Genomic DNA, 23,856 nt, shown 5'->3' with positions numbered 1-23,856 from the left:
TTTCCCAACTGAGAATATTTTTACATTATAATGCCAAGTGAAAAAAAGGCAGAGTACAGTTGGCCCTCCACATTCATGTGTTCTCCATCTGTGAATTCCACCTCAGATTGAAAATATTTGAAAAAAAAAACCATGGATAACAACAGGCTTTATTTTGTACATGCTCAGCACAGATGCAATAGATGATATTGTACTCCCTAAACAATACAGTATAACATCTTCTTATATAGCATTTAAATTGTGGTGGGTATTATAAGTAATCTAGAGGTGACAAAGTATCTGGGAGGATGTGTGCAGATTGCAGGTAATATACAAATATTACACCATTTTATACAAGAGACTTGAACATCTGTAGATTCTGATATCCTCTTGAAGTCCTGGAACCGACTCCCCATGGATGCTGAGGGATGACTGTAGAGCATTTTACTTATGCTATAATCTCAGTGTAGCTCACCTCCCACTACTGTCCCCAGCTATGTTCCAGACTGGAATTCTTTCTTGTCCCCATCATCACCATGTTCATCACCACCACCATCACTCCCACCTCACAGGCCTTGGCATTTGCCATCCCCAAAGTCTCCCCACTGCTGAGCTCTTCCTCATTCCACTCAATGCAGTGGCTCAATGTTACCTCACAGAGCTTCTGTGACCATAACACCACTCAGCCACTTTCTTTCATATGAACTGACTTTATTTTCTTCAAAACACTTATCGGGATTGAAATGATTTTGTTCATTTGTTTAATTTTGGTCAGTTGCCTTCTTTGCAGGGAAAGTGCTTTGTGGCTGTGCGGTACTTCGTAAATGCCTCTATTCCAGCTCTCAGGTCACTGAATGTCAATGTTTATGTATTTGCCAGGCTGCTCCCACTAGGCTCTGGGTTCCTCATTCCTCTTGGTAGCCCCAGCAGAAGGTCTGCTTCAACATAAGTAGGCATTCAGTAGTTCTGCAAAGGCATCCTTTGAGCTGTGCTCTGGAGGACAGGTATACTTTTTATAAGCAGGGTATGATAGAAGTGTTTTCCAGCAGAAGGCCTAGCAGGGACTAAAGCTGCATGTATGGGTGATTGTGATATTTGGGTACTTGTGCCAAGATAACATTTCAGGCCACTTGGCTCAGGCTCCTCCACAGGGCTGTGGGAATGGTCTTGCTTACAAGGAAACCACACAGTGCAAGGACTGGGTGGTTGGATGCCCGCTGTCTCTGCCCCTTCCCCGCAAGCCTGTAGGACTTCAGCTTCCCAGAGCTCTATGGCCCCAAGCGAGAGCCTCTGATGTTCTAATACCCAGCTTCCTCAGAGTCTGAAGTACACCTTGTCACATTCCCAGGATTTCTGCAGAACACACCAGGATTCTGGAAATCCTCTTACTAAATTACCGTCACTACTCACAACCTGCCTCCTCCAGTTCCAAGAGGAACAGGCCTGAGAAAAGGCAGAAAAGTGACTGTCTGCAGGGGAGGCTGTTCTGTTTTCTTCATAGAACCTGGACTTCTCAGATTTACAGGATGGGTCTGAGCTAATCAGAGCAATGGCAGCATTCTAAGAGCTTCATGCATTAAATATTTAATGCTCATTCCAACCCTATGAGGTCAATACAGTTATCTCCATTTTACATATAAGGAGGCAAATTTATAGAGTTAAGTCACTTGTTCAGAGTACCACAGACTGTCCCCCAAATCTTGTGCTTTTAACAATGTTTGACATGGGGCAATTATCAAACATCTTGACCAGATGACTGAGACTCAGGAAAGTCTGGCTGCAAATTAATAACTGCTTAATAAGCATTCCTCAGGGGCAGGCCCTAGGCTCAGTGGATGCTGTGGGGATACAGAGGATGCAGGCCTGGAAGCTGGTTCAGTAGGGGAGTAAGACAAAATGCATCCTTAGTTCAGTGTCATGTAAGCACAATATGAAAATCTTGTATGCAGGAAGAGATGAATTACCACTGAATGCTGCCATCAAGAGGGAGGAGAGCCTTGTGATTTAGGGTAGTTGAGAAAGCCTCATTTGTTTATTCAAGTCACACTGAGTATGCACAAAGTGCATACTCAGTGCCAGACCCTTGCTGGCACTAGGGAGGGAAAGGAGAATTAGATGCTGACCCTGCACATAGAAATGGAGATAGACCGTCAAATCATCATGAGACCATGTGGCCACGAGTGGAGACATAATCAGGTTGCATTAAGAGGCTTCCCCAACCCCTGGAAGTTTCACGGGAAGGGAGGACTTGAGCAAGTCTTGAAGATAAGGAGGGTCCCTAGAGGCTGAGAAGGAGAGACCAGTCTGGGCATGTACTAGGGGGCATGCTGTAGGGATAGTAACACCTTACTTTTGGCCAGCACTTTATTTTACTTTATTTTCTTTCTTTTTCTTTTCTTTCTTTCTTTCCTTTCTTTCTTTCTTTTTCTTTTCTTTCTCCTTCCCTCCTTCCTTCCTTCCTTTCTTTTTCTTTCCTTCCTTTCCTTTCTTTTCCTTTCCCTCCCTCCCTCCCTTCCTTCCTTCCTCCCTCCCTCCCTGCCTCTCTTCTTTCTCTCTTTCTTGCTTTCTCTCTTTCCTTCTTTCTTTTCAGAGCCTTGCTCTGTCGCCCAGGCTACAGTACAGTGGCACGATCTCAACTCACAGCAACCTCCACCTTCCAGGTTTAAGCAATTCTCCACCCCAGCCTCCCAAGTAGCTGGGATTACAGGCGTGTTGCCACCATGCTCGGCTAAGTTTTTTTTTTTTTTTTTTTTTGTATTTTTATTAGAGATGAGATTTCACCACGTTGGCCAGGCTGGTCTTGAACTCCTGACCTCGTGATCCACCTGCCTCGGCCTCCCAAAGTGCTGGGATTACAGGCATGAGCCACCATGCCGGCCACCACGTTCATTTTCAAAACACTTTACCACTCCACTTGAACTTCACCTCCCCAGGGAGGAGAGCATAGCAGGTACTGTGGAAAACAAGGTGGGAATGGTTAGTCGTTTCTTGGGGCTTCATGGTAGAGTTGGGGCTGGTCTGTATCCCTCACCAGTGCTCTTTCCACCAGACAGCTTTCAAAGCCATGTTGCTTCTAGAGTAGAAAGACCTAATGCTTATATTTGAACTAATTATTATATTTGCCTAATTTTATATTTTCACTAGTCTCCATGCCCTCTGAATCTGACTATCCTGATAGAAAGTGGTATGGTGTTGGGCCCCGCTTAGTAGATAGATGGCTAATTCTAAGTAGGGTCAACTGTGGCTTAGGGCATTGATTTTTTATAATTTTGTTTCTTCCTTTCTCTAAACTCCTAAGCTCAAGTGATCCTCCCACCTCAGCCTCCCAAGTGCTAGGATTACAGGCATTAGTCACTGCACCCAGCCTGTTTCTTTCTTTCTTGCACTGTTCTGTGAGCTGTTTTCCAACAGCCTTGTCCAACCTTGACTTCTGGCATTTTCCTGTATATCACTTGCAAGCCTCATTCCAGATAATAGTCTTTACATTAAAGTCTGTTATTACCATTAGTAACCACAGCATTTATGATAGGCCAGTCACTGTGCTGAGAACTTAGGTGTATTTGTCTCCTTTAATCCTCAAAATGAGATGAGTACTATTATGCTCATTTTATAGAGAGGGAAACTGAGGCAGAGAAAGTATAACTTGTCTGAAGTCATCCAAGTACAAAATGACAGAGGCAGGATTCAAATCCATGTCAATCTGTCACCAAACACCTTAACTAGCCCTCTGTTGTCTGCATTCCATGTTATTCTGCTGTCATTGCTGTGCTCCCATTAGCAATAATCTTTTCGAGCCAACTGTTTTAGGGGAAGGGGCGTCTCCAACATTTTCCCAGGTGTTGAAAAGGTCTATCCCTTGTGCCACTGTTGCCCAGTGGTTAAGAACTCTTGTCAGATGTCGATGTCTGTTGAATTTAGGAATGAGTCAGTTTCACAGATGTATGATGGTGATCATTTGCTGAGTGACCTGCCCATGCTAGCTGCTCCATGAAAATCCAGGAAAAGAAGACAGCCTGCTCACCGCCCTTCCTTAAGGCAGAATTGGTACATGCCCAAATGTAAGCAAGAATTGGATAGAATCAAGTGGGAGGTTGTGTGCTGTTCATCCTAAGGATTGTGGGAGCTTAGAGAGAGGGCAGGGCCCTATGGCCAGAATATGCTGAGGGTGTCCACGTTGGAGCTCCAGGAATACACGGAAAGAGTAAGAATGTGTGCCTATGAAGCGCAGGGTGCAGCAGCCACCCCCCTTTTCCCTTTCACGCACAGCAGAGAGAGCTGTCTGAGGGTGTTGAGAGCTGTCTGAAGCAACAGCGTGTTGATTCTGGGGGACTCTTGTCCAGTAATGCCAACAGCAGCACAAACTGCCTTTTTATGGAACCACTGAAAGAGTCTCCTGTTGGGGACCTTGGCTGCTCAAGCTGGGAGAAGCCAAAGGAGCCTGTGTGTAGGGGCTGGGGTGAGGAGAGAGAGAGTCATTTACCTGTAGATTGCTATGTACTCAGTAGAACTATGAGATTGGCTAAGGGCTAGGGGGAGGAAACAAACATTTGTGCCTACTCTTTCCATGGATCACTCTCCTGTATCATATTCACAATTATCATCCCTTTTGGCAAAGGAGGAAAGTGGGGTTTAAAGAAAAGATGTCACTGAGGTCACACAGCCAGAGGCAGAGCCAGAATCTGGAGCTTGGGGGGGTCTCCCCCTTCCCTTAGCTGCGTCTAACCTCTTTCTGGACTTTTCTCTCTTCCCCATTGTGGACCCCCAACAATTTTCTCCCCCTTCGGAATCAGAGCCTGCCTCTTTCCCTTCTTCCTCTCTGCCACATCCCTCTTTCATATTCATTTCCTTGGTCATAGGACCCCTCCAATCAAGTGCTTGATCTACTAATTCTCTCTAAGGTTTGAGTGACAGAGTTTCCCTGTCCTTGCCAGGGGCATATTTGCATTAGAAATAGGTAGCGTGGTGAAATGAAAGATTATCTCAAAGGAATGAGGTCCTAGGGGTGGATTCTAGGCACCAGGATGCCTGGGTGGTAACAGTGTTTTTGGTTAAGGGTTCAAGGGCATAGCTCAGATGCAGCCCCATAGATAATTTCTACCATCTTTAAAGCTCACCATATTTTCAGATGGAGTATAACTATAAAATAATGACCACCACATCTCCTGTTCATCTGCTTATCACCTTATGGGGCTGGAGGGCAGTAGTTGGTTCCTCGCCCCAGAAAAGTAAAGCAACTTGCCCATAATTACACAGTATGTCAGTGTCAGCTCAAGACTAGAAGCAAGGTTTCCTGGCTCAGAGATCCATGCTTTTTCCAAAGTGCCATAGGTGCCTCTTGGAACAGATGCACAGTGGGCAAATGATGGTACCAACCCTTGATGGCGTTTTAATGGGCACAGACTGCAGTGTGGCCTGTCATTTATTCATTCAGCTAAGCATTCCTGATGTTGCCTCTATGCCAGGACCTTTGCTGGGGCTGAGGCTGCTGGGATGACTGATTGAGTCTCTGACCTTGAAGAGCTCCCAGAAAAGAGAACCCACAATGACTATACTAGTGAAATACTAGTGAAAATGCTGACATATATGAAAATAGTTACAACCCCAGTGAAATACTAGTGAAAAGAGGGACATATAAAATGAAAAGAGGGACATATAAAAAAAGAGGGACATATAAAGCAGAAAAATGCCTAGGCAGATAGGTTCGGGTCCCCAGTGAAACCCTACCTTCAAGCCAAAGATGGTTTAAAGCCTAACTACAAGTCCCAGGTAAATCCATGGACCAGATTGAGAACTTGTTTTCCCATTCAGTACACTCTGCTCTGATTGCTCCCTACCTTTCACCTATTTTACATATACCTACCTTTTCCTAATTGGTTTTTTACACGTGCCCACGTTTGAGTGATGTCTTTGCTTTAAACTTTTTTACATACTCACAAACCAATCAGTACATACTCCCCATTCTAAGCCCATAAAAAGCCCCGGCCCCAGAGAGAGAGAGAAAGCACCTGACTGCAGGGGTGGAGGATCACCCCCCACTTCTACTCTCCACCAAGAGCTGTTCCATCACTCAATAAAATTCTTCTCTGCCCATCCTCATGCTTCAAATTGTTAGCATATCCTCATTCTTCTTGGACAGAGGGCAAGAGCTCAAGAACCCCTGAATCCAGGTACCAGCTATAGCACCAAACAACTACAACCATCTGATCTTTGACAAACCTGACAAAAACAAGCAATGGGGAAAGGATTTCCTATTTAATAAATGGTGCTGGGAAAACTGGCTAGCCATATGCAGAAAGCTGAAACTGGATCCCTTCCTTATACCTTATACAAAAATTAACTCTAGATAGATTAAAGATTGAAACATTAGGCCTAACACCATAAAAACTCTAGAAGAAAGCCTAGGCAATACCATTCAGGACATAGGCATGGGCAAGGACTTCATGACAAAAACACAAAAAGCAATGGCAACAAAAGCCAAAATAGACAAATGGAATCTAATTAAACTTAAGAGCTTCTGCACAGCAAAAGAAACTATCAATAGAGTGAACTGTCAACCAACAGAATGGGAAAAAATTTTTGCAATCTAGCCATCTGACAAAGGGCTAATATCCAGAATCTATGGAGAACTTAAACAAATTTACAAGAAAAAACAACCCCATCAAAAAGTGGGCAAAGGATATGAACAGACATTTTTCAAAAGAAGATATTTATGCAGCCAACAAACATATGAAAAAAAGCTAATCATCAATGGTCATTAGAGAAATGCAAATCAAAACCACATTGAGATACCACCTCACGCCAGTTAGAATGGTGATCATTAAAAAATCAGGAGACAACAGATGCTGGAGAGGATGTGGAGAAAAAGGAACACTTTTACACTGCTGGTGGGAATGTAAATGAGTTCAACCATTGTAGAAGACAGTGTGGTGATTCCTCAAGGATCTAGAACGAGAAATACCATTTGACCCAGCAATCCCATTACTGAGTATATAACCAAAGGATTATAAATCATTCTATTATAAAGAAACATGCACATGTATGTTTATTGCCGCACTGTTCACAACAGTAAAGACTTGGAACCAAACCAAATGCCCATCAATGATAGACTGGATAAAGAGATTGTGGCACACATACACCACGGAATACTATGCAGCCATAAAAAACGATGAGTTCATGTCCTTTGCAGGGACATCGATGAAACTGGAAACCATCATTCTCAGCAAACTGACACAAGAACAGAAAATCAAACACTGCATGTTCTCACTCATAAGTGGGTGTTGAACAATGAGAACACATGGACACAGGGAGGGGGGAACATCACACACCAGGCCCTGTTGGGGGTGAGGGGCTGGGGAGGATTGGGGAGGGATAGCATTTGAAGAAATACCTAATGTAGATGGCAGGGCAATGGATGCAGCAAACCATCACCATGGCACGTGTATACCTGTGTAACAAACCTTCACGATCTGCACATGTACCCCAGAACTTAAATATAATAAATAAAATAATTTTTTTAAGTTTTTTTTTTTTTTTTTTGAGACAGACTCTTGCTCTTGTTGCCCAGGCTGGAGTTCAATGGCATGATCTCGGCTCACTGCAGCCTCTGCCTCCCTGGTTCAAGAGATTCTCTTGCCTCAGCCTCCCAGGCAGCTGGGATTACAGGCACTGCCACCACAGCCTGACTAATTTTTGTATTTTTAGTAGAGTTGGGGTTTCGCCATGTTGGCCAGGCTGGTCTCAAACTCCTGATCTCGTGATCCGTCAATCTTGGCCTCTCAAAGTGCTGGGATTACAGGCCGAAAGTTTTTTGAGAAGAACATTCCTAGGTCAGCCCCAGGGGCACACCAGCTTCCATTAATTCTGCCTGAGCGGCCCCACAGAGCAGGAGTAGGAAAGCAGACCAGCACACCTGGGGTGGGATGGCTTTGCCTTGGTCTCCTCTCCTTTTTGGGATTCCCAGTCAGGATGAATTAATCCCCTTGTCTTTTAGCACCATGGCATTTACTATTTTTCACCTTGCCTACTGCAGGCAGCAGATTTTACTTGGATACTGAGGTCTCGTTTAACTCTCATAACACCTATCAAATTAGGGATTATCACCCCATCTGGGGACACAGAACCTGAAGTTTTGAAGGAAGTGATGTGCCAGAGGTCACCCAGCTGGTGGGAGGCTGAACTGAGCTTGAAGCATTCCTCTCATCATCAGGCCTCATCCTCCACGCCCCTGCCGCTCCCCTCCTCTCCGTCTGCTTTGGTGTGGGATTAAAAAGGCACTGATCTGGAAGTCAGGTCACCTGAGCTCTAGTCCAGATTGTGTTACTGTATGACCCTGGACAAACCACTTTCCTTGACAGAGCCTCGAATTCCTCATCTGTAGGAAGTGCTGATTTGTCTGCCCTCCCCACTCCAGAGGAGTTATGAGGTATTAAAGGTAGTAAATGTGCTTTATAAACGGTACAGACTGTATCGTGTCAGTTATTCTATGCTTGTTTGATTAGTCACTCCATAAATCATTATGGAATGACATCACTGTCATTAATCAGGAAGAAATGTTCTCCCTCGACACTCAGTTCACTCCCCAGTCACCTATTCCCTGCACCTGCAATAGGCCAGCCTTTCTACTAGTCTCAGGTTCCAAGGTTTTGCCTGGCTATGGGCTGGAGTTTTCTAGCAAGCTGCTGGGAGAGGAAGCCAGCTTGAGGAATAAGGGAGCCTCTTGAGTTGACATAACTTTCTGAGCCCTGGCCCCAGACTGAGAATGTGTTGATTCTGGCTGCTGATGGGGTGGCCAGCTGGAGCGGCAGAGTTGGCTCCAAGATTGCAAACAAAACAGTGACTGCAGGGGAGTGTGACTGCCTTTTGCTTTCTCTGCTGCTAGTGTAGGCACTCTTCTTGCTTTTCTCTTGGTAAAATCTTGACCTTTCACTTCCAACCCCCGCTTCTCATGACAGGCCCCCGAATCCAACTTAAAGGTTCTTGGCCCCTCACTCTTGAAATCCAACTAGTTTCTTTCTTGTTCATTAAACCTCCGAAAACATTGAGATTATCTTGTTCTCTCAGACCGGTGGCCACTGTCCTATTTAAGTATACCTGTGTCTTTTACCTGCCTGACTACAACTGTCCCTTTACTGACCTCTTGGCCTCGTGTCTGACACCTACCAATCCATCTACACAGGCTACCAGAGTGACTTTCCTTTATAAAAAAGACCTGACCTTGTCACATCCTGCGTATTAACTTCTGGAAACTCCTAATTCTTGCCAATTAAGGCCTTTGTGCCTTGACTCCCACCTCCTCTCCTGGTTCTTCTCCTGTCTCGGCCCATATTCCAGCCAGTCATCTTCCTAGGCTGACTTTCTAGTTTCCAGCGCTTGTGTGTGGTGTTAGTGCTTGTCTACCTGAAAAGTCTTGTCCTTCCTCCTCCACTTCCACTTTATGATACTTCAAGGCTCAACTCAAATGCTACCTCTTGGCTGGGCACAGTGGCTCACACCTGTAATCCCAGCACTTTGGGAGGCCGAGGCAGGCAGATCACTTGAGGCCAGGAGTTTGAGACCAGCCTGATGAACATGGCAAAACCCCGTCTCTACTAAAAATACAAAAATTAGCTGGGTGTGGTGGCAGGCACCTGTAACCCCAATTACTCAGGAGGCTGAGGCAGGAGAATTGCTTGAACCTGGGAGGCAGAGGTTGTAGTGAGCCAAGATCATGCCACTGCACTCCAGCCTGGGTGACAGAGGGAGGCTCTGTCTCAAAAAAAAAGATAAATAAAATAAATAAAAATTGCTACCTCTTGTGAAACCATCCCTGGCCTGTTTCCAAATAGGTTTGTTGCTCCCCACCCCCAACCTTCTTACCACGTGGTCACTATTTCTATCACTGTCTCTCTAGATAATGAGTTCATTTTAAGGACCTCATTATTTACCTCTGTCTACAAAGTACATTGGATGCCTAGCACATACTGGGTGCTTGGGTTTGCTTAATAAGCAAATAAATGATCCTAATAATATGGTAAGAGCATGGGGCTACAAAGTCATGCCCCATTCCCCTCATGCCTTTTTCTTGAGTCCTCCCAGTCTGAAGATTCTCCCTGTCTCCCATCAGATCTGTCTGCCTCCAAAATTTGCCTACCTTCCTTTTTGGGGAAGGAGTTTCCCTTGGACATTCACTACTGTCTATGTGACAGAATGTTGGTTTGACCCAAAACATGCTCCTTGCTTTGTGGCAATCCTTCATTCAAAGATCCTGGGGTCTCCTTCTTTATACCCTTCCTGAGTTCATACATGCTGATCTTTAGGCTCTGCAAGGACACTGTTATGACCAACACACAGTAGGTGCTCATTAAAGCCATGCTAAGTGAACACATGAATGGTCTCTTCTCTACTGGGGTGTAATGGAATGCTCAGTAGACTTGGAATCAGAAGACAAGGTGGGGCAACCCTGGCCGTGGCTGGGGGCAAGCCATTTCAAATCTCTCAGCTTTCACTTCCTTGCCTTTAAATCGGGGATAATGCCTATACTTCACAAAGATACAAAGGATGGAGATGAAAGTGCCTAAAACACAACCAACCACAAAGCTCACGAGCATTTCATTCATTCTCAGCCTCCTCCATCAAGTGTAGAGGCTTCGTCTCCATGGTCATCCTCCTCTGCTCTTTTAAGTCAGGTATCTGGGCCAAAATGACTTCTGCCCAGGGTCCCTTGTAGCATCCAGGAGCAGCATGATTTGGAAACAAGCCAGCTTTGAATTCTGACACTGTCACTCACTTCCAAGCGGTAGGAATTTGGACCTGGAACATAACAAAACCTACCTCATAGCGTTGCTGTGAGGATTAAATGAGATGTGTGTCAAGTGAATTAGATGATACTCAAAATTTGGTAACCATTATGACTTTCACCTGGCGAACCTGAGTGCCCCTGAAAACACCACAAGTGATCATGCTGCCCTCCTGTGGACAAAAGGGCACACAGTCCAGCAAAGGCACCGGCAAAGGGTTCCCATGAGAGAAATCAACCACACATAAGGAACTTCTCTCTCCTCTACTAGGGAGCTCATTCATTACCCTGAAATATTTAGTCATCAACTAAACCAGACATTTTCAGACATTGATGCACTTGTTAAAATGCAGATCAGTTCTGATTCAATAGGTCTTGGGATGAGGACACAATTCTCACAAACTTCCAGGAGATACTGTTGCTACTGGCCCACAGACTGCCCTGAGGAAAGGTCTTAACTATAATATAGTAATGTAATAGTGTCCTAACAGGACTACTTATTAAGTGTTTACCATGTGCCAGTTACTGAGAAAGCCAGTTAACCTAGTTTAACTTGTATATTCCTCAAGACTCTGTGGGGTAGGTACTGTTTATCTCCATTTTTCAGATGAGTAAAGTACAGCACAGAAAGTTAGTTTGTTGCCACACTATATAGCATAAGGGGTGGGCCTTGGGTTCTAATTTAGACAGCCTGGCCCCAAAGCCTGCTATGAAGAAGTCTCCAACAGTGTGTGGAGGACCACCTAGGGAAGGAGGAGGGCAGCGAAGGTTCTGAAATGATCACAGTGAGAGATGATGAGGCCTAAGCTAGGGCAGTGGCTGTGCGATGGAAAAGAGGGGACATGGAAGAGAATGAACAGGATTTGGTGGTAGAACTGATGTGGGTGTAAGAGAAGTAGTTCACTGTGCCTATCTTGTTTGGACAACTGGAGGGATGGTGATACCTATCACTTACTGAGCCAGGAAACACTGGAGGAAGAGCAAGTTTCATGGGGAAGGCGGGTTCAGCTTTAGAAACAAATCAGTATGAACTGGTTTTTGGTCATCTGGGAGAGACAAGAGAAGGTAGCTGGGCCTAACTGTTCAGAGCTCAGGAGATGATTTGCATTGTGGATTGTTTCACGTAAGTGAAGCTATGGTGACTGAGATCTTATGGACAGTACACAGATCACCCTGCTCTGGACCAGTTGACACAGCCAGTAATTAGGAGAGATGGAACTGGAATCCTGTCGTGGGTGCAGTGGAGGGTGGCTCTGACCATCCCACTGGGCATTCTGGATCAGGGGAACAGGCAGAGCATAATATACCGAAAGGCTATAGGGAAAGGGGTTTCTGGAGTTCCAGGACAACTAAGTCCAATGAGCTGTCCCCTGTCCTTATGTCAGCAGAAATAAGGACAACTCCACAGAGAAAGACCAGGCCAATAAAGGTTGGGAGATATTTATTTTCTTTAAACAAGGTCATAAATAACAAAAAACAAAGTAGGTCCCAGACTCTGGACCGCGCAGCAGGACAGGGGTGGGAAGTTGTTGAGTGGAAAGGTGGAGGGGGCTACACATCACCTAAGACAGTCACAGAAAAGATGGGCTTCAGGACACTGCCCCTTCCTGCCCTTGGAAATGGCGTGCCTGGGCAATAGGGACAGGCCTCAGTGCTGTGTCGAGGCAGCTGGAAGAAGGCAAAGACTGGGATGCCAGGTTGTAACGTTTCTATGTGGAGTGATGTGAAATCCACAAATAGCAAAGAGAAGCTGTAGGTTTGAACAGGCAAGAGGGCACTGTACACCTCCAGGAACCAGTTATGAAAATGGTTGAATTTGATTAAAAACAATTCCATAAGTTTTAGCCTGTGGCTTTGTGCATGGGCTGTATTGGTTGCTCTGCGGCAGGTGAGGGCTCAAGGGGACCCTGGAGCAGCCTGGCCTCAGCCCAGGGCAGGTGCCCAGACATGTGGGAGTGGGACAGTGGGCTCTCCCAGATGGGAGGCCATGTGCTTGGACTGGCTGGACCTGATTTTCAGGCTGGTTTCTTGTCATGCTATCCACTACCACCTCTCCCTGTATCTAAGGATGGGATCTTGGCCTCTCTTGGTCTTCCAAACCTGGAAGAGTAAGACTGGGATAAGATGGTACCTGACTAATATTTTATTTCAGAGGGAAAAATAAGGACCACCTGAGGCACCGTCCATCCCATGAGGTAGGGCTGGACCATGCCAAGACAATTTCAAGGAATGGAGGTCCCTGAGCCTGGGAAGACATTTGGACTCAGGTGCATCGCCTAATACTAGGAATAGGGGCTCAGTATGGCAAATCTGGAGGCTTCACCCTAAGCAATGCAGGGAGAACAGGCAGGATCTACCCCAGTATAGGGAAGGGTAAGGAGCAGGGGAGTCCTAGACTGGGGAAGCCGATGTTGGTCAAGGGCCCTGGAAAACAATGCTTTTGGCAGAATACTTGAAAAGGTTGGGGTGCCTGTCTACAGGGAGCCAGTGTCACATGGCTGGGCATGATGGGAAGGAGGAGACAGCGGCATCACAGTGGCCTCTGGTGCGATGCATTTACAACAGAGCTCAATGTTGAGGGAGGGGTGGACGGCAGGTCACTAACAGCCAGGAAACACACTGCAGAAGAAGGTAAAACAAATGTAACTATCAATAGCTTTCCCTTGCTTAACCTGTCTCCTCCAGGAAGCCCTCCCTAATGACCACCAAGGCCCTTGCAAATCTGTCCCATCTCACAGCCCTGACCAGAGCTAGACCCAGGGTCTGCTTTCAGTGTACTGCTCATTTGACCAAGGCTCCAAATGGCCTAAGGGCCCCTGTCAAACACTGTTTAGGAAGAGAAATTAAGTCTTTATTGTTGGTTCCTGGGATCCATCAATGGTCAGTTGTTAGAGGGGTGGCTCAGCATAGGAGTGTTGCTTCTATGATTCACTGTCCCAGGGTCCTGCCATCATCTCCAGTGCTTACCCTGCCCTGACACTCTCATCTCTCAGGCCCTGGAATTCAGCATTCTCTAAGGCAGAAGCCGTTTCTTTTTCTTCAATATTTCTTCTTCAAACTTTCTGAGAGTAGGGAACAAGTTCCCCAAAACCCTCACCAAAATCAGAGAAGAGAATTTCCAATGGTAGGAATGACTCCTCATCAGGGTTGCAGGCTCTCTGAGGATCAAAGACCTCCTGCAGTACAGACTAGGAGCTGGCTGAGGTGGGCCAGGACCAGCTAGTTTGGGTCAACATGCCTCTCTTCTTTCTCCTCAACAAAGAGCCCAACTGTGTTTTCCTAATCAGATGAAGAGCTTCCTAGGATGAGAGGCCTGGCCCTGTTTCTTCCTCTAGACCAACAGTTCTCACTGGGGGAAATTTTGTCCCCCTTGAGGTATTTGGTAAAATCTGGAGACATTTCTGGTTGTCAGAACTGTGTGTGGGAGGGGTGCTACTGGTATCAGGTGGGTAAAAGCCAGGGATACTGCTAAACATCCTATAACACACAGGGCAGTCCCCACAATAAAGAATTATCCACCTCAAAATGTCAATAGCACTGAGGTTGAAAACCCTGCTTTAGAGCTTCCAGGATCACCCCTGTAGAATGACTAATATTCTGCCAGCTTTGGAAAGGGAGGGAAAGCAAGCCTGGCAGAGGCACCCATTTCATTCCCAGCTTGCTCAGTAGCTGGCCATGGGAAGACACTGCAACACTGTATAAAACTCTGCTCTAGGCCAGGCACGGTGTCTCATGCCTGTAATCCCAACATTTTAGGAGGCCGATGCAGGTGGATCACTTGAGGCCAGGAGTTCAAGACCAGACCTGCCAATATGGCAAAACCCCATCTCTACTAAAAAAACATAAAAATTAGCCAGGCATGGTAGGGCATGCCTGTAATCCCAGCTACTTGGGTGGTTGAGGCATGAGGATCACTTGAGCCCAGGTGGCAGAGGTTGCAGTAAGCCAAGATCACGCCACAGCTCTCCTGCCTGGGCGATGGAATGAGACTCCATCTCAGGAAAAAAAAAAAAAAAAAAAAAAAACCCAGCTCCATGGCCTGCCCAGCTTTCCTTGGCAGCGGGGCAGGAGAGGGCAAATAAAACTTCTCTAAGAGCCTGGAAAAGTACTGATTCCTATCCCAGCCTCCTCAAAGGGGCACCTCAAGAAGAAATGCAAATCGCAGTGGGCACAATTTAATCACAGCCTTAGCATCAACCCACTGGATCACAGCACAAAGAAGCAACCAACCATGGTTTTGTAGAAACAGACATGCCAGGCTCTTTGTTGAAGAAGAGGAAGAAGAAGAAGAAGAAGAAAGGCATGGTGACCAAACCAGGCCAGGGGTAAGTCAGGGATATTTATAGTCCTGCAAGTATCTGTTTGTTGGAGTTGGCCAGCACTGCTAGGGTTCTTAAACCCTTAGACCGCCTTACCACTGGAATCCACCGATGGGTTCTGCAAACCTGTGCCGGATCAGGAAAGTGGCAACAGCTTCAGCTACCTGGAAAAGGGAGAGATATTCCAAGCCGTATGAAGGTTAGTGACGGGGCTGAGCCTTGGGCTGTGGGCTTCTGTTAGATGGTTAGGCACTATGGTGCCCTCATGCCACCCACAGGTCTGAGTGGCTTTAAATTAAAAGGACCTAGACCCTCCCTAGCAGAGCTAGGAGACTCCTCCCCACCATCCTTGTCAGGGATAGCTCCAGAGAGCTCAAGAGGAATGACATGAAGGGCTTATTTATCCCCTTAGAGTTACAAAATGGTGTTTTCCCATAGGAGAAGCCCGTATTAATTCCTTAACCATTTCTGTGGTTTAGGGAGTCGTTTCTACCCTAATCATCCCTCTTTCATCTGGCTTTTGGGAGTATTGGAGAAGTAGAACTTAAGATCTTAACCACAGGGCCCTGGGATGAAACAGCAGAGTACCAGTAGCTCCTCAGCACATACATGCAAAGCCAATGCCATAAGCAGCTGCCAGGGAGAGTTTGGAGAGCTGGTGCAATTGCATCTACATAGGCTCCACAGCAGCTGTTGCAGGCAATGCAGGCTGAGACTCAGGGACTTGTCTTCTGTGGCATCCAGGGTTATTCTCACAGTTGTCTTTTTACAGTCATTGAGCACCAGACTCACCTTGTCAGGGGCATCCTCATGGACCGCATGGCCACACTGGGGTAGGACCTGCATCTGGAACTTCCCTGGGGGGGAAATCAAAGCAAGGCAACTTCAGGGACTAAAAGAGCCCTCTCTTTACTACTGCTGCAGCCTCACAGGCTATTCCAGGAGCCCAGGACCTCCCCATTTTCAACCTCACCTCAATACTCTGGACCCAATTATCAAGTCTTTACTGAGGATGGTAATACATGTAATTGTAACCTTGTGCCAATCATTTCCCTTTACTTTTTCCTTCTGTCCTATTTAGTGTACATTTACTTTGGGCCAGGGACATGTAGAAGAAACAGTTCTTGTCCTCAGGGGATTTACAGTTCAGTAGGGGAGTAAAACACAAAAACCAGCATTTTAATGCAGTATGTCATTCCTATGATAAAACTGGACATATGGGGCTGTAAGAGCGTAAGAAAGGGAGCTTCACAATCCAAGAGAGACCCAGGAAGGAAAGAAGGCTTGAAATAGCTAGGAATAAAAGCAGCTTGGTATGATGCTTATAAGAGTGGTTAACAATGAAGCTGGAGAGGTAAGCAGGGGCCACACCATTACGGATTTTGTAAACTATGTTAAGGACTCAAAATTTATTATTACAATAATAAGTTACCATTTGAGCACTAAACCATGCACCTGGCTTTGTACTAAGCACTTTCTCAGACTGTCTTACAGAACACTGTAAGCTCATACCTAATGTGACAATGATTAAAAATGAACAGAGATGACTGATAAAGAAGATCCCTAAGGAGACTAAAGAATATGAGACCCAGAGCCCCCATAGTTAGAGAGAGCAGATTTTCTCAGTTTCAGATTCTCTATTTATAAAATAAAGGAATGGGCTTGAAAGTTCTTCTGGTCATTACATTCTGTGGTTCTTACCCCAGTTACACAGGATTCAAAAAGTGTTCAGTGTATTTATTCTTCTATCCATTTTTAAAGTTGATTCTCAAAATCTACCCTATAAAATTATGCACAAAAATACTAAAATTCTTTTTTGAGGTGATGAAACTCAATCATGAGGTCATGATTAGTGAAGTGATTTTCCCAAGGCCACTTGGTTAATTAGTAGAGGAATAAGATGATCCCATTTAGTAAAGTCCAGCCTGTGCCCCTCCTCTTGCAGTAAGCTGCCTCTCTCTGAGTGCTCGAGCCTAGTCACCTCTCCCTTCTAGCTCCTTAAAGTACTGTTGTTAATGCATTTGGATCCAAACACAGAGCAGCACATGGCCCTCTTGTAAGTTTCAAGTAAGTTTACATTTTACATGCCACTGGTGCTTGCTGCCCCAGGAGTGTGTCATTTCCATAAGAACAGGGGATGAGGCTGGGTGCAGTGATTTACACCAGTGATCCCAGCACAACGTGGGTGGATCACAAGGTCAAGAGATCAAGACCATCCTGGCTAATATGGTGAAACCTTGTCTCTACTAAAAATACAAAAAAATTAGCTGGGTGTGGTACCGTGCGCCTGTAGTCTCAGTTACTTGGGAGGCTGAGGCAGGAGAATCACTGGAACCTGGGAGACGGAGGTTGCAATGAGCCAAGATTGTGCCACTGCACTCCAGCCTGGCAATAGAGCAAGACTCCATCTCAAAAAAAAAAAAAAAAAAGAACAGGGAATAATGGTGTTATTACTTGCTCTATATCCTTAATAGTACCCAACACAGGTATTAAGTCTTTACTGAATGAATGATGAAGAACAAATAGCCAGATCCAAAACGTTCTACTCCAATCTCCCTGTTCTTTCTGTTATATCAGCTCTAATGACTAGGGATGCATTTGTCATTCCTCTTTGGAAGAGTAGGTATAATCAGGGAGAATTCACATATACCAACAACACTAAGCCAGGTACACGTAAAATAACATGCTCAGGGGTAATCCTTGCAATTATTCTATGAAGTGGGAATATTTCAGATTGTACAGATTAGGAGCCTTAGGTTCAAAGGGCCTAAATTACCCAAGTTGTACTATGACTAGGTGGTAGTTTTCCAGGATTCTATAATTAAGTCAGCTGGTTTGAACACAGCTGGGATAGCTGTGGTTTAGAATCTATGCAGACTTAGCCATTTCCCTTTGTTTTGTGGGATGTTCTGCCATTTACTCTCTATACTCATAGGAGGCTTTCATTAAACCAGAATGTGGTCTTGATATAATCTATACTGAGGAAACAGAGGGCATCTCGTAAAGAATCATGATTACTTCCTGGATGTAATGAAAGGCATCATTTGTTAGACTACCCACATTTTTTTCCATTTAACCTTCATATAACTGTACTGAGATATATCATTATCTCCATTTTATAGATGAAGAAACTCGAAATTAAAGAAGTTAGCAATTCACTCATGCTGCAGAAATATTAACAGTGATTCAAACTCAGGATTGTCTGATTCCAAGGCTGGTGATCAACAGTGATTTCAAATGCTATCCCAGTCCATGTCAACTGCCTTCAGGCAGTATCAGGGGCCATGTCTGATTCTTCTGTCTGCCCAGCATCATACATACGTGTGTAAGGCACCACGTCTTACACAGAGAAGGTGCCTAGGAAAGTTTCTTGAATTGAATTTAAGTGTCTTAGATTCAACTTCATGGCACTGATGTTGGTAATTATGGGCTTATACACTTATAAGCATCTACTTAAATAAGTGTCTAAGCTCATAATTACCAACATCAGTGCCATGAAAAAAAATCACACAGTCCCAGCTCATGGTCTTGTTCAGACCTCATGATACAATGTAGTTAAAGGCAGGCAAAGGCATGAGGGTCTGGGACTAGAGTTTTATAGTCAAGAGCCTTTGAACAACTATTATGAGGGAATATAGCTCCTTTTGCTGTGGAAAGCTTGAGGATGGCTAAAAGAAGTTTGAGAGTCTCATGAGACTCTCCAGCAGGTTTGCTACATGGGACAGGACTAGACCTCTCAGGAGAGAGGGGTGTGTTGGATGTTTAGCTTTGGGAGTCATCAAGTTATAAATGGAAGCCATGAAATTGTCCAGGGAAAGTAAGTAGAGAAGAAAGGTCTAGAACAGATTCCGTTTGAGCTTGAAACTTGGGTCTTGGAGTTGGCACCTCTTCTTCCCATAACCCAAAAGTTGCATACCTACTGACTTCACTTTCACTGGGTCTTTTACCTGTACTAAAGCAACAGCCCCCACAGAATTGGACCTGCTGCCTCCATTGTCACTCTAGCTAACACACATGCATCTGTATAGTGTTCAGCATGTCACTTTCCTACTCATTATACCTCACAATCCTTTGGAGGCTGCCATCAGTTTTTTCATTTTATAGATTAAGAAGACTAAAGCTGAGGCAAGTCAGATAACTTGCCCAGAGTCAAAAAATTACTGGAAAAGCAGTATTCAAAACCTAGTTCTCTGAACTTCAGAGACCTTGCTTTTACCATCTTACCTGCTGTCTTCTAAAGAGATATACCTTTTTATGTTTGGATTATCTTGAGCCTTTCCCTTTCTTAAAAATTCTAACAATAATAAAAATACTGGCCAGGTGTGGTGGCTGACACCTGCAATCCCAGCACTTTGGGAATCTGAGGCAGGCAGATCACTTGAGGTCAGGAGTTGAGACCAGCCTGGCCAAAATGGTGAAACTCCATGTCTACTAAAAATACAAAAATTAGCCGCTGGTGTGGTGACACATGCCTGTAATCCCAGTTACTCAGGTGGCCAAGGCAGGAGAATTGCTTGAACCTGGGAGGTGGAGGTTGCAGTGAACCAAGATTGCACCACTATACTCCACCCTGGGCAACAGAGTGAGACTCCGTCTCAGAAAACAAAACAAACAAACAAACAAACAAAAAAAGCTGACCAGTAGTCAGAATTATCTCCTTTCAGAGTATTATACACCTATACAGTACTTTATAATTTTTAAACACATTGCCTCATTTTAACTCTTATAAATGAGATATAAGTAGTATTATAATTTTCATTTTTGGATGGAATTTTTTAACAAATTAAAGCTCAGAAAAGCGAAATACTTGCCCATAATCATATAGCGGGTCAGGAGTAGAGGAGGATGTCCAACTTGGGTCTGACTCTAAAGCTCATGCTTTTTCTGTTATACCACTATCTCAGAATGCTAATTGCCCTATCACCCTTTCCTCAGAAAAAGGTCCAGGGGCATAATTTCTTGATAACTTACCTTGCATCTGGCCAATGGTCAGATCTTTATCCAACCTATCAACACCTAGAAAACAAGAGAATTCATTGTGAAATAGATTTTGCTCTTCAAGTACTAAGTAAAAAGTGTTACAAAGTTGTAAACATGAAATTCTCAATTCATGTTTATATCAATCCTAACTCCCAGAGCATATTCTCACCACCAGATAAAACTTTTCGGGTTGAGATTCCCCTATAATTACTATGTTAATTTAAACTGGTTCTGAAAACAGGGTTTACTATTTTGATTGTCGTGATACTCAGAATATCCTTATACCACTTTGTATAGCTCTAGGCTAAGAAGGACTTGGGCTTGTCCAAGTAGAAAGGTCAGGCCAGAATTAGGTCGTCCTAATGCTTAGATGAATGCTTATGCTTAGTTAGGTTTAGAGATTGGGTATGGGAAGGAGAAAAGGCATAGATGAATGATGAAGGTACTCTACTCTGGAAGTCACTACTCACTGGGTGAGAATTTTTAACAAGGTCATATTGGGATGACTGTATAACAACACTGCTATGGACTGAGCTATGTCCCCCTAAAACTCATGTTGAAGCCCCAATTCCCAATGTGACTATATTTGGAACTAGGGCCTGTAAGGACATAATAAAGTTTAAAATAAGGTCATGAGGGCAGAGCTCTGACATAGGATAAATATCCTTAATTAATGTCCTTAAAAGAAGAGACACCAGAGAGCTCAGGTTCACTCTTTCTTGGCCATATTAGGGCGCAGAGAGAAGGCAAGCCAGGAAGAGAGCCCTCACCACAACCTGACCACGCTGGACCCAGCCTCCAGAGCTGTGAGAAAATAAATTTCTGTTGTTTAAGCCACCCAGCCTATGGTATTTTGTTACATCAGCCTGCACTAATACATGCACATATATACTTACCAGCCAAGAGCAGCAATTTAGGAATGGGACAACTAAGAAAGAGATTGGATAAGCCTCGGAACCAGCCATCCCAGTATTTTTCTGTTTTTGCCAGTTCAATTCTCCAGGTGTATGGATGGTCTTTCTTGGTCTGGAGGAATAAGAGTAAGTTCTGAGTCTCTGAGGGTAACCCCTGGAAGAACAGGATTAAAAACTAGATCTTTGGAAAAAGGAAAGGGAAGGAAACTAGCACTTATTAAGGACCTACTGAGTCCTAGACATTTTAATATAAATTTAATCCTTATAACAGTCTTGTGGTATGGGTAATTATAATATTCATTTTAAGATAATTATGAGTTTACTTTTTATTCCAATTAGTTTCTGTGAACTCAGGAAACTTTCTTAAGATCACAAAGCTAGTAAATGGCAGCGCCAATATTAAGGGTTTCTTATACTTGGTTGGCAAAAGGATGTTTCATCAACAGAATAACTACAAAGAACATATTGCAGTATGAAAAAAATGCTTATAAGCAAGAAACAGATTACAACATGTCAGAATCTAAGTTAGGATTACTACTGGAAAAATGTGGTATACTTATAGTAAAGAACTGAAAAGGAAACTGAAAATAGGTTGATGTGTTAGTAGAGCATTTTTTTCTTATATTTTATGATAATGATATAATGTTCCTGCAATAGTACTTTTGAAAGGAAATACGAGACAAATATGACAAAACCTCAACATCTTTTAAATCTTGATAGTATAAGCACAGAGTCTGCAATAAAATATTGGTTGAAAAAACAAATAATTCTCTATAGTTTTCTATGCCACTGAAATATCTGAAACATTATTATTGAAATAAATATACTGAATCAACCACAATATGAAAATCTAAAAGTGAACACAAGACTAACACATTATGTTAAAGATCAGTGGATGCTTAAGATGTCCATACTACCCAAAGTAATCTACAGATTCAACATAATCTCTATCAAAATTCCAATGGTTTTTCTTAGGAAATAGAAAAAAATCATCTTAAAATTCATATACAATCTCATGAAACACTGACTAGCCAAAACAATTTTGAAGAACAAAATTGGAGAACTCACACTCCCCAGTTACAAAGATACAGTAATTGAAACAGCTTGGTACTGGCATAAAGACAAATAGACCAGCGAAATAGAACAGAGAGTCCAAAAATAAACCTCCACATAAATGGTCAAATGATTTTTTGACAAGAGTGCTAAGACCATTCAATGGGGGAAGAACATTCTCTTCAACAAACAGCACTGGGATAACCAAACAGATATGCATATGCCAAAGAATGAAGCTGGGGCTTATCCCATATTCAAAAATTAACTCAAATGGATTAAAGACCTAAATGTAAGACTAAGACTATAAAACTCTTAGAAGAAAACATGGAGGAAAAGCTGGACACTAGACTTGGCAATGATTTATTGACTATAACACCAAAAGCAGTGAACAAAAGCAAAAATAGACAAATGGTACATCTATAGAATGGGAGAAAAATCTTTGCAAATCATGTATCTTAAAATGGATTAATATTCAGAATATATAAATGACTCCTACAATTCAGCACCAAAAACATCAAGTAACCTGATTAAAAAATGGTCAAAGGACTTGAATAGACATTTCTCCAGAGGTGATAAGGAAGTGGCCAAGAAACATATGAAACAACGCTTAACATCAGTAATCAGTAAATAAATGCTCACCCCCATTAGGATGACTACTATCAAAAAAGAGAAAAATAAGTGTTGGTGAGGATATGAAGAATTTGGAACCCTTGTGCACTGAGTTGTAAGATGGTTCAACCAATAAGAAAAACATCAAGGCAGTTCCTCAAAATATTAAAAATAGAACTACATGATCCAGGAATCCCACTTCTGGGTACATATACAAGGAACTGAAAACAAAGTCTCAAAGATATCTGCAAACCCATGTTCATAGCAGCACTATGGATAATAGCCAAGAGGTGGAAGCAACTCAAATGGCCACTGATGGATGAATGAATAAATGAAATGTGGTATATACATATATAATTCAGCCATAAAAAGGAAAGAAATGCTATCACATGCTGCATAGGGAATGAACTTTGAGGATACTATGCAAAGTGACATAAGCCAGTCACAAAGACCCATACTATATGATCTCACTTATATGAAGTATCTCAAATAGTCAAATTCATAGATACAGAAAGTAGAATGGTGGTAACCAGGGGCCGTTGGAAGACTTTTGGAAAAGGGGAGTTGTTGTTTAGTAGGCATAAAATCTCAGATGTTTCATAAAACACGAATATACTTAATACTACTTAACTGTATACTTAAAATTTTTATGTTATGTTTATTACAGTAAAAAAAAAAAAAAAGAAAGAAAAAGAAACTTCTTATTGGATGAGAAGTCAAGAAAATTGGGTCTTCTAGTCCTGTCTTTGCCACTAGTTTTCTCAGGTCCCTTCCCTTCTTTGAACCTTGGTTTTCCATCAGGACAAGGAGATATGGAGACATAAAGGTACCTTATAATTCAAATATTCTCACTAAACAACTAATTCTATTCTCCACTGTTAATATTTACCCCCATTTAGGGTAGGGCACTTTAAAGGAAATGCTTACTCCCATTACAACTTGGAACCTCAGCCTGTCCTATTTCCCACAACACTTTCCTTTAATGAGCCATTTCTAAGAGATCAGGTCCATTGTCAGAGATAAGGCATAATCTCATAAGCCCCTCCTACATGCATACTGGGCTTCATAGGCAAATGATAAATTTAAGGTAAGAGAACCCCCACAGAGTTTTTATATATATATATATACACACACACACACACATATATATACACATATATGTGTGTATATATACATATATACACATATGTGTGTATATATACATATATACACATATGTGTGTATATAT

General features: G+C 43.4%; 1 protein-coding gene and 1 non-coding gene across 5 annotated transcripts in view; one reads left to right on the top strand and one right to left on the bottom strand.

Annotated features, from left to right (window-relative positions):
- Positions 1-12,177: 12,177 nt before the first annotated feature.
- Positions 12,178-23,856, bottom strand: part of PPME1 (protein phosphatase methylesterase 1) — a 74,396-nt gene continuing 62,717 nt past the window's right edge. The window contains exons 10-14 of one of the 4 annotated variants that reach the window (XM_032259050.1): positions 20,949-21,120; positions 20,044-20,088; positions 15,865-15,929; positions 15,169-15,236; positions 12,178-13,372 (exon numbers count right to left, since the gene is read on the bottom strand). In XM_032259050.1, coding sequence (XP_032114941.1) covers positions 13,354-13,372; positions 15,169-15,236; positions 15,865-15,929; positions 20,044-20,088; positions 20,949-21,120 — 369 coding nt within the window. In that variant the 3' untranslated portion in view covers positions 12,178-13,353. The other 3 variants (XM_032259051.1, XM_032259048.1, XM_032259049.1) reach the window with 3 other exon arrangements.
- LOC116537132 lies at positions 14,314-14,450 on the top strand. The gene has a single exon (XR_004262973.1). It is a non-coding gene; the product is annotated as a small nucleolar RNA SNORA7 (small nucleolar RNA).

The sequence above is a fragment of the Sapajus apella genome, unplaced genomic scaffold (genome assembly GCF_009761245.1).
Source record: "Sapajus apella isolate SASKATOON/1434 unplaced genomic scaffold, GSC_monkey_1.0 scaffold106, whole genome shotgun sequence".
Lineage (NCBI taxonomy): Eukaryota > Metazoa > Chordata > Mammalia > Primates > Cebidae > Sapajus > Sapajus apella.
The sequence above is the reverse complement of the archived record's forward strand: the minus strand, read 5'-3'. Positions and strand labels throughout refer to the sequence as shown.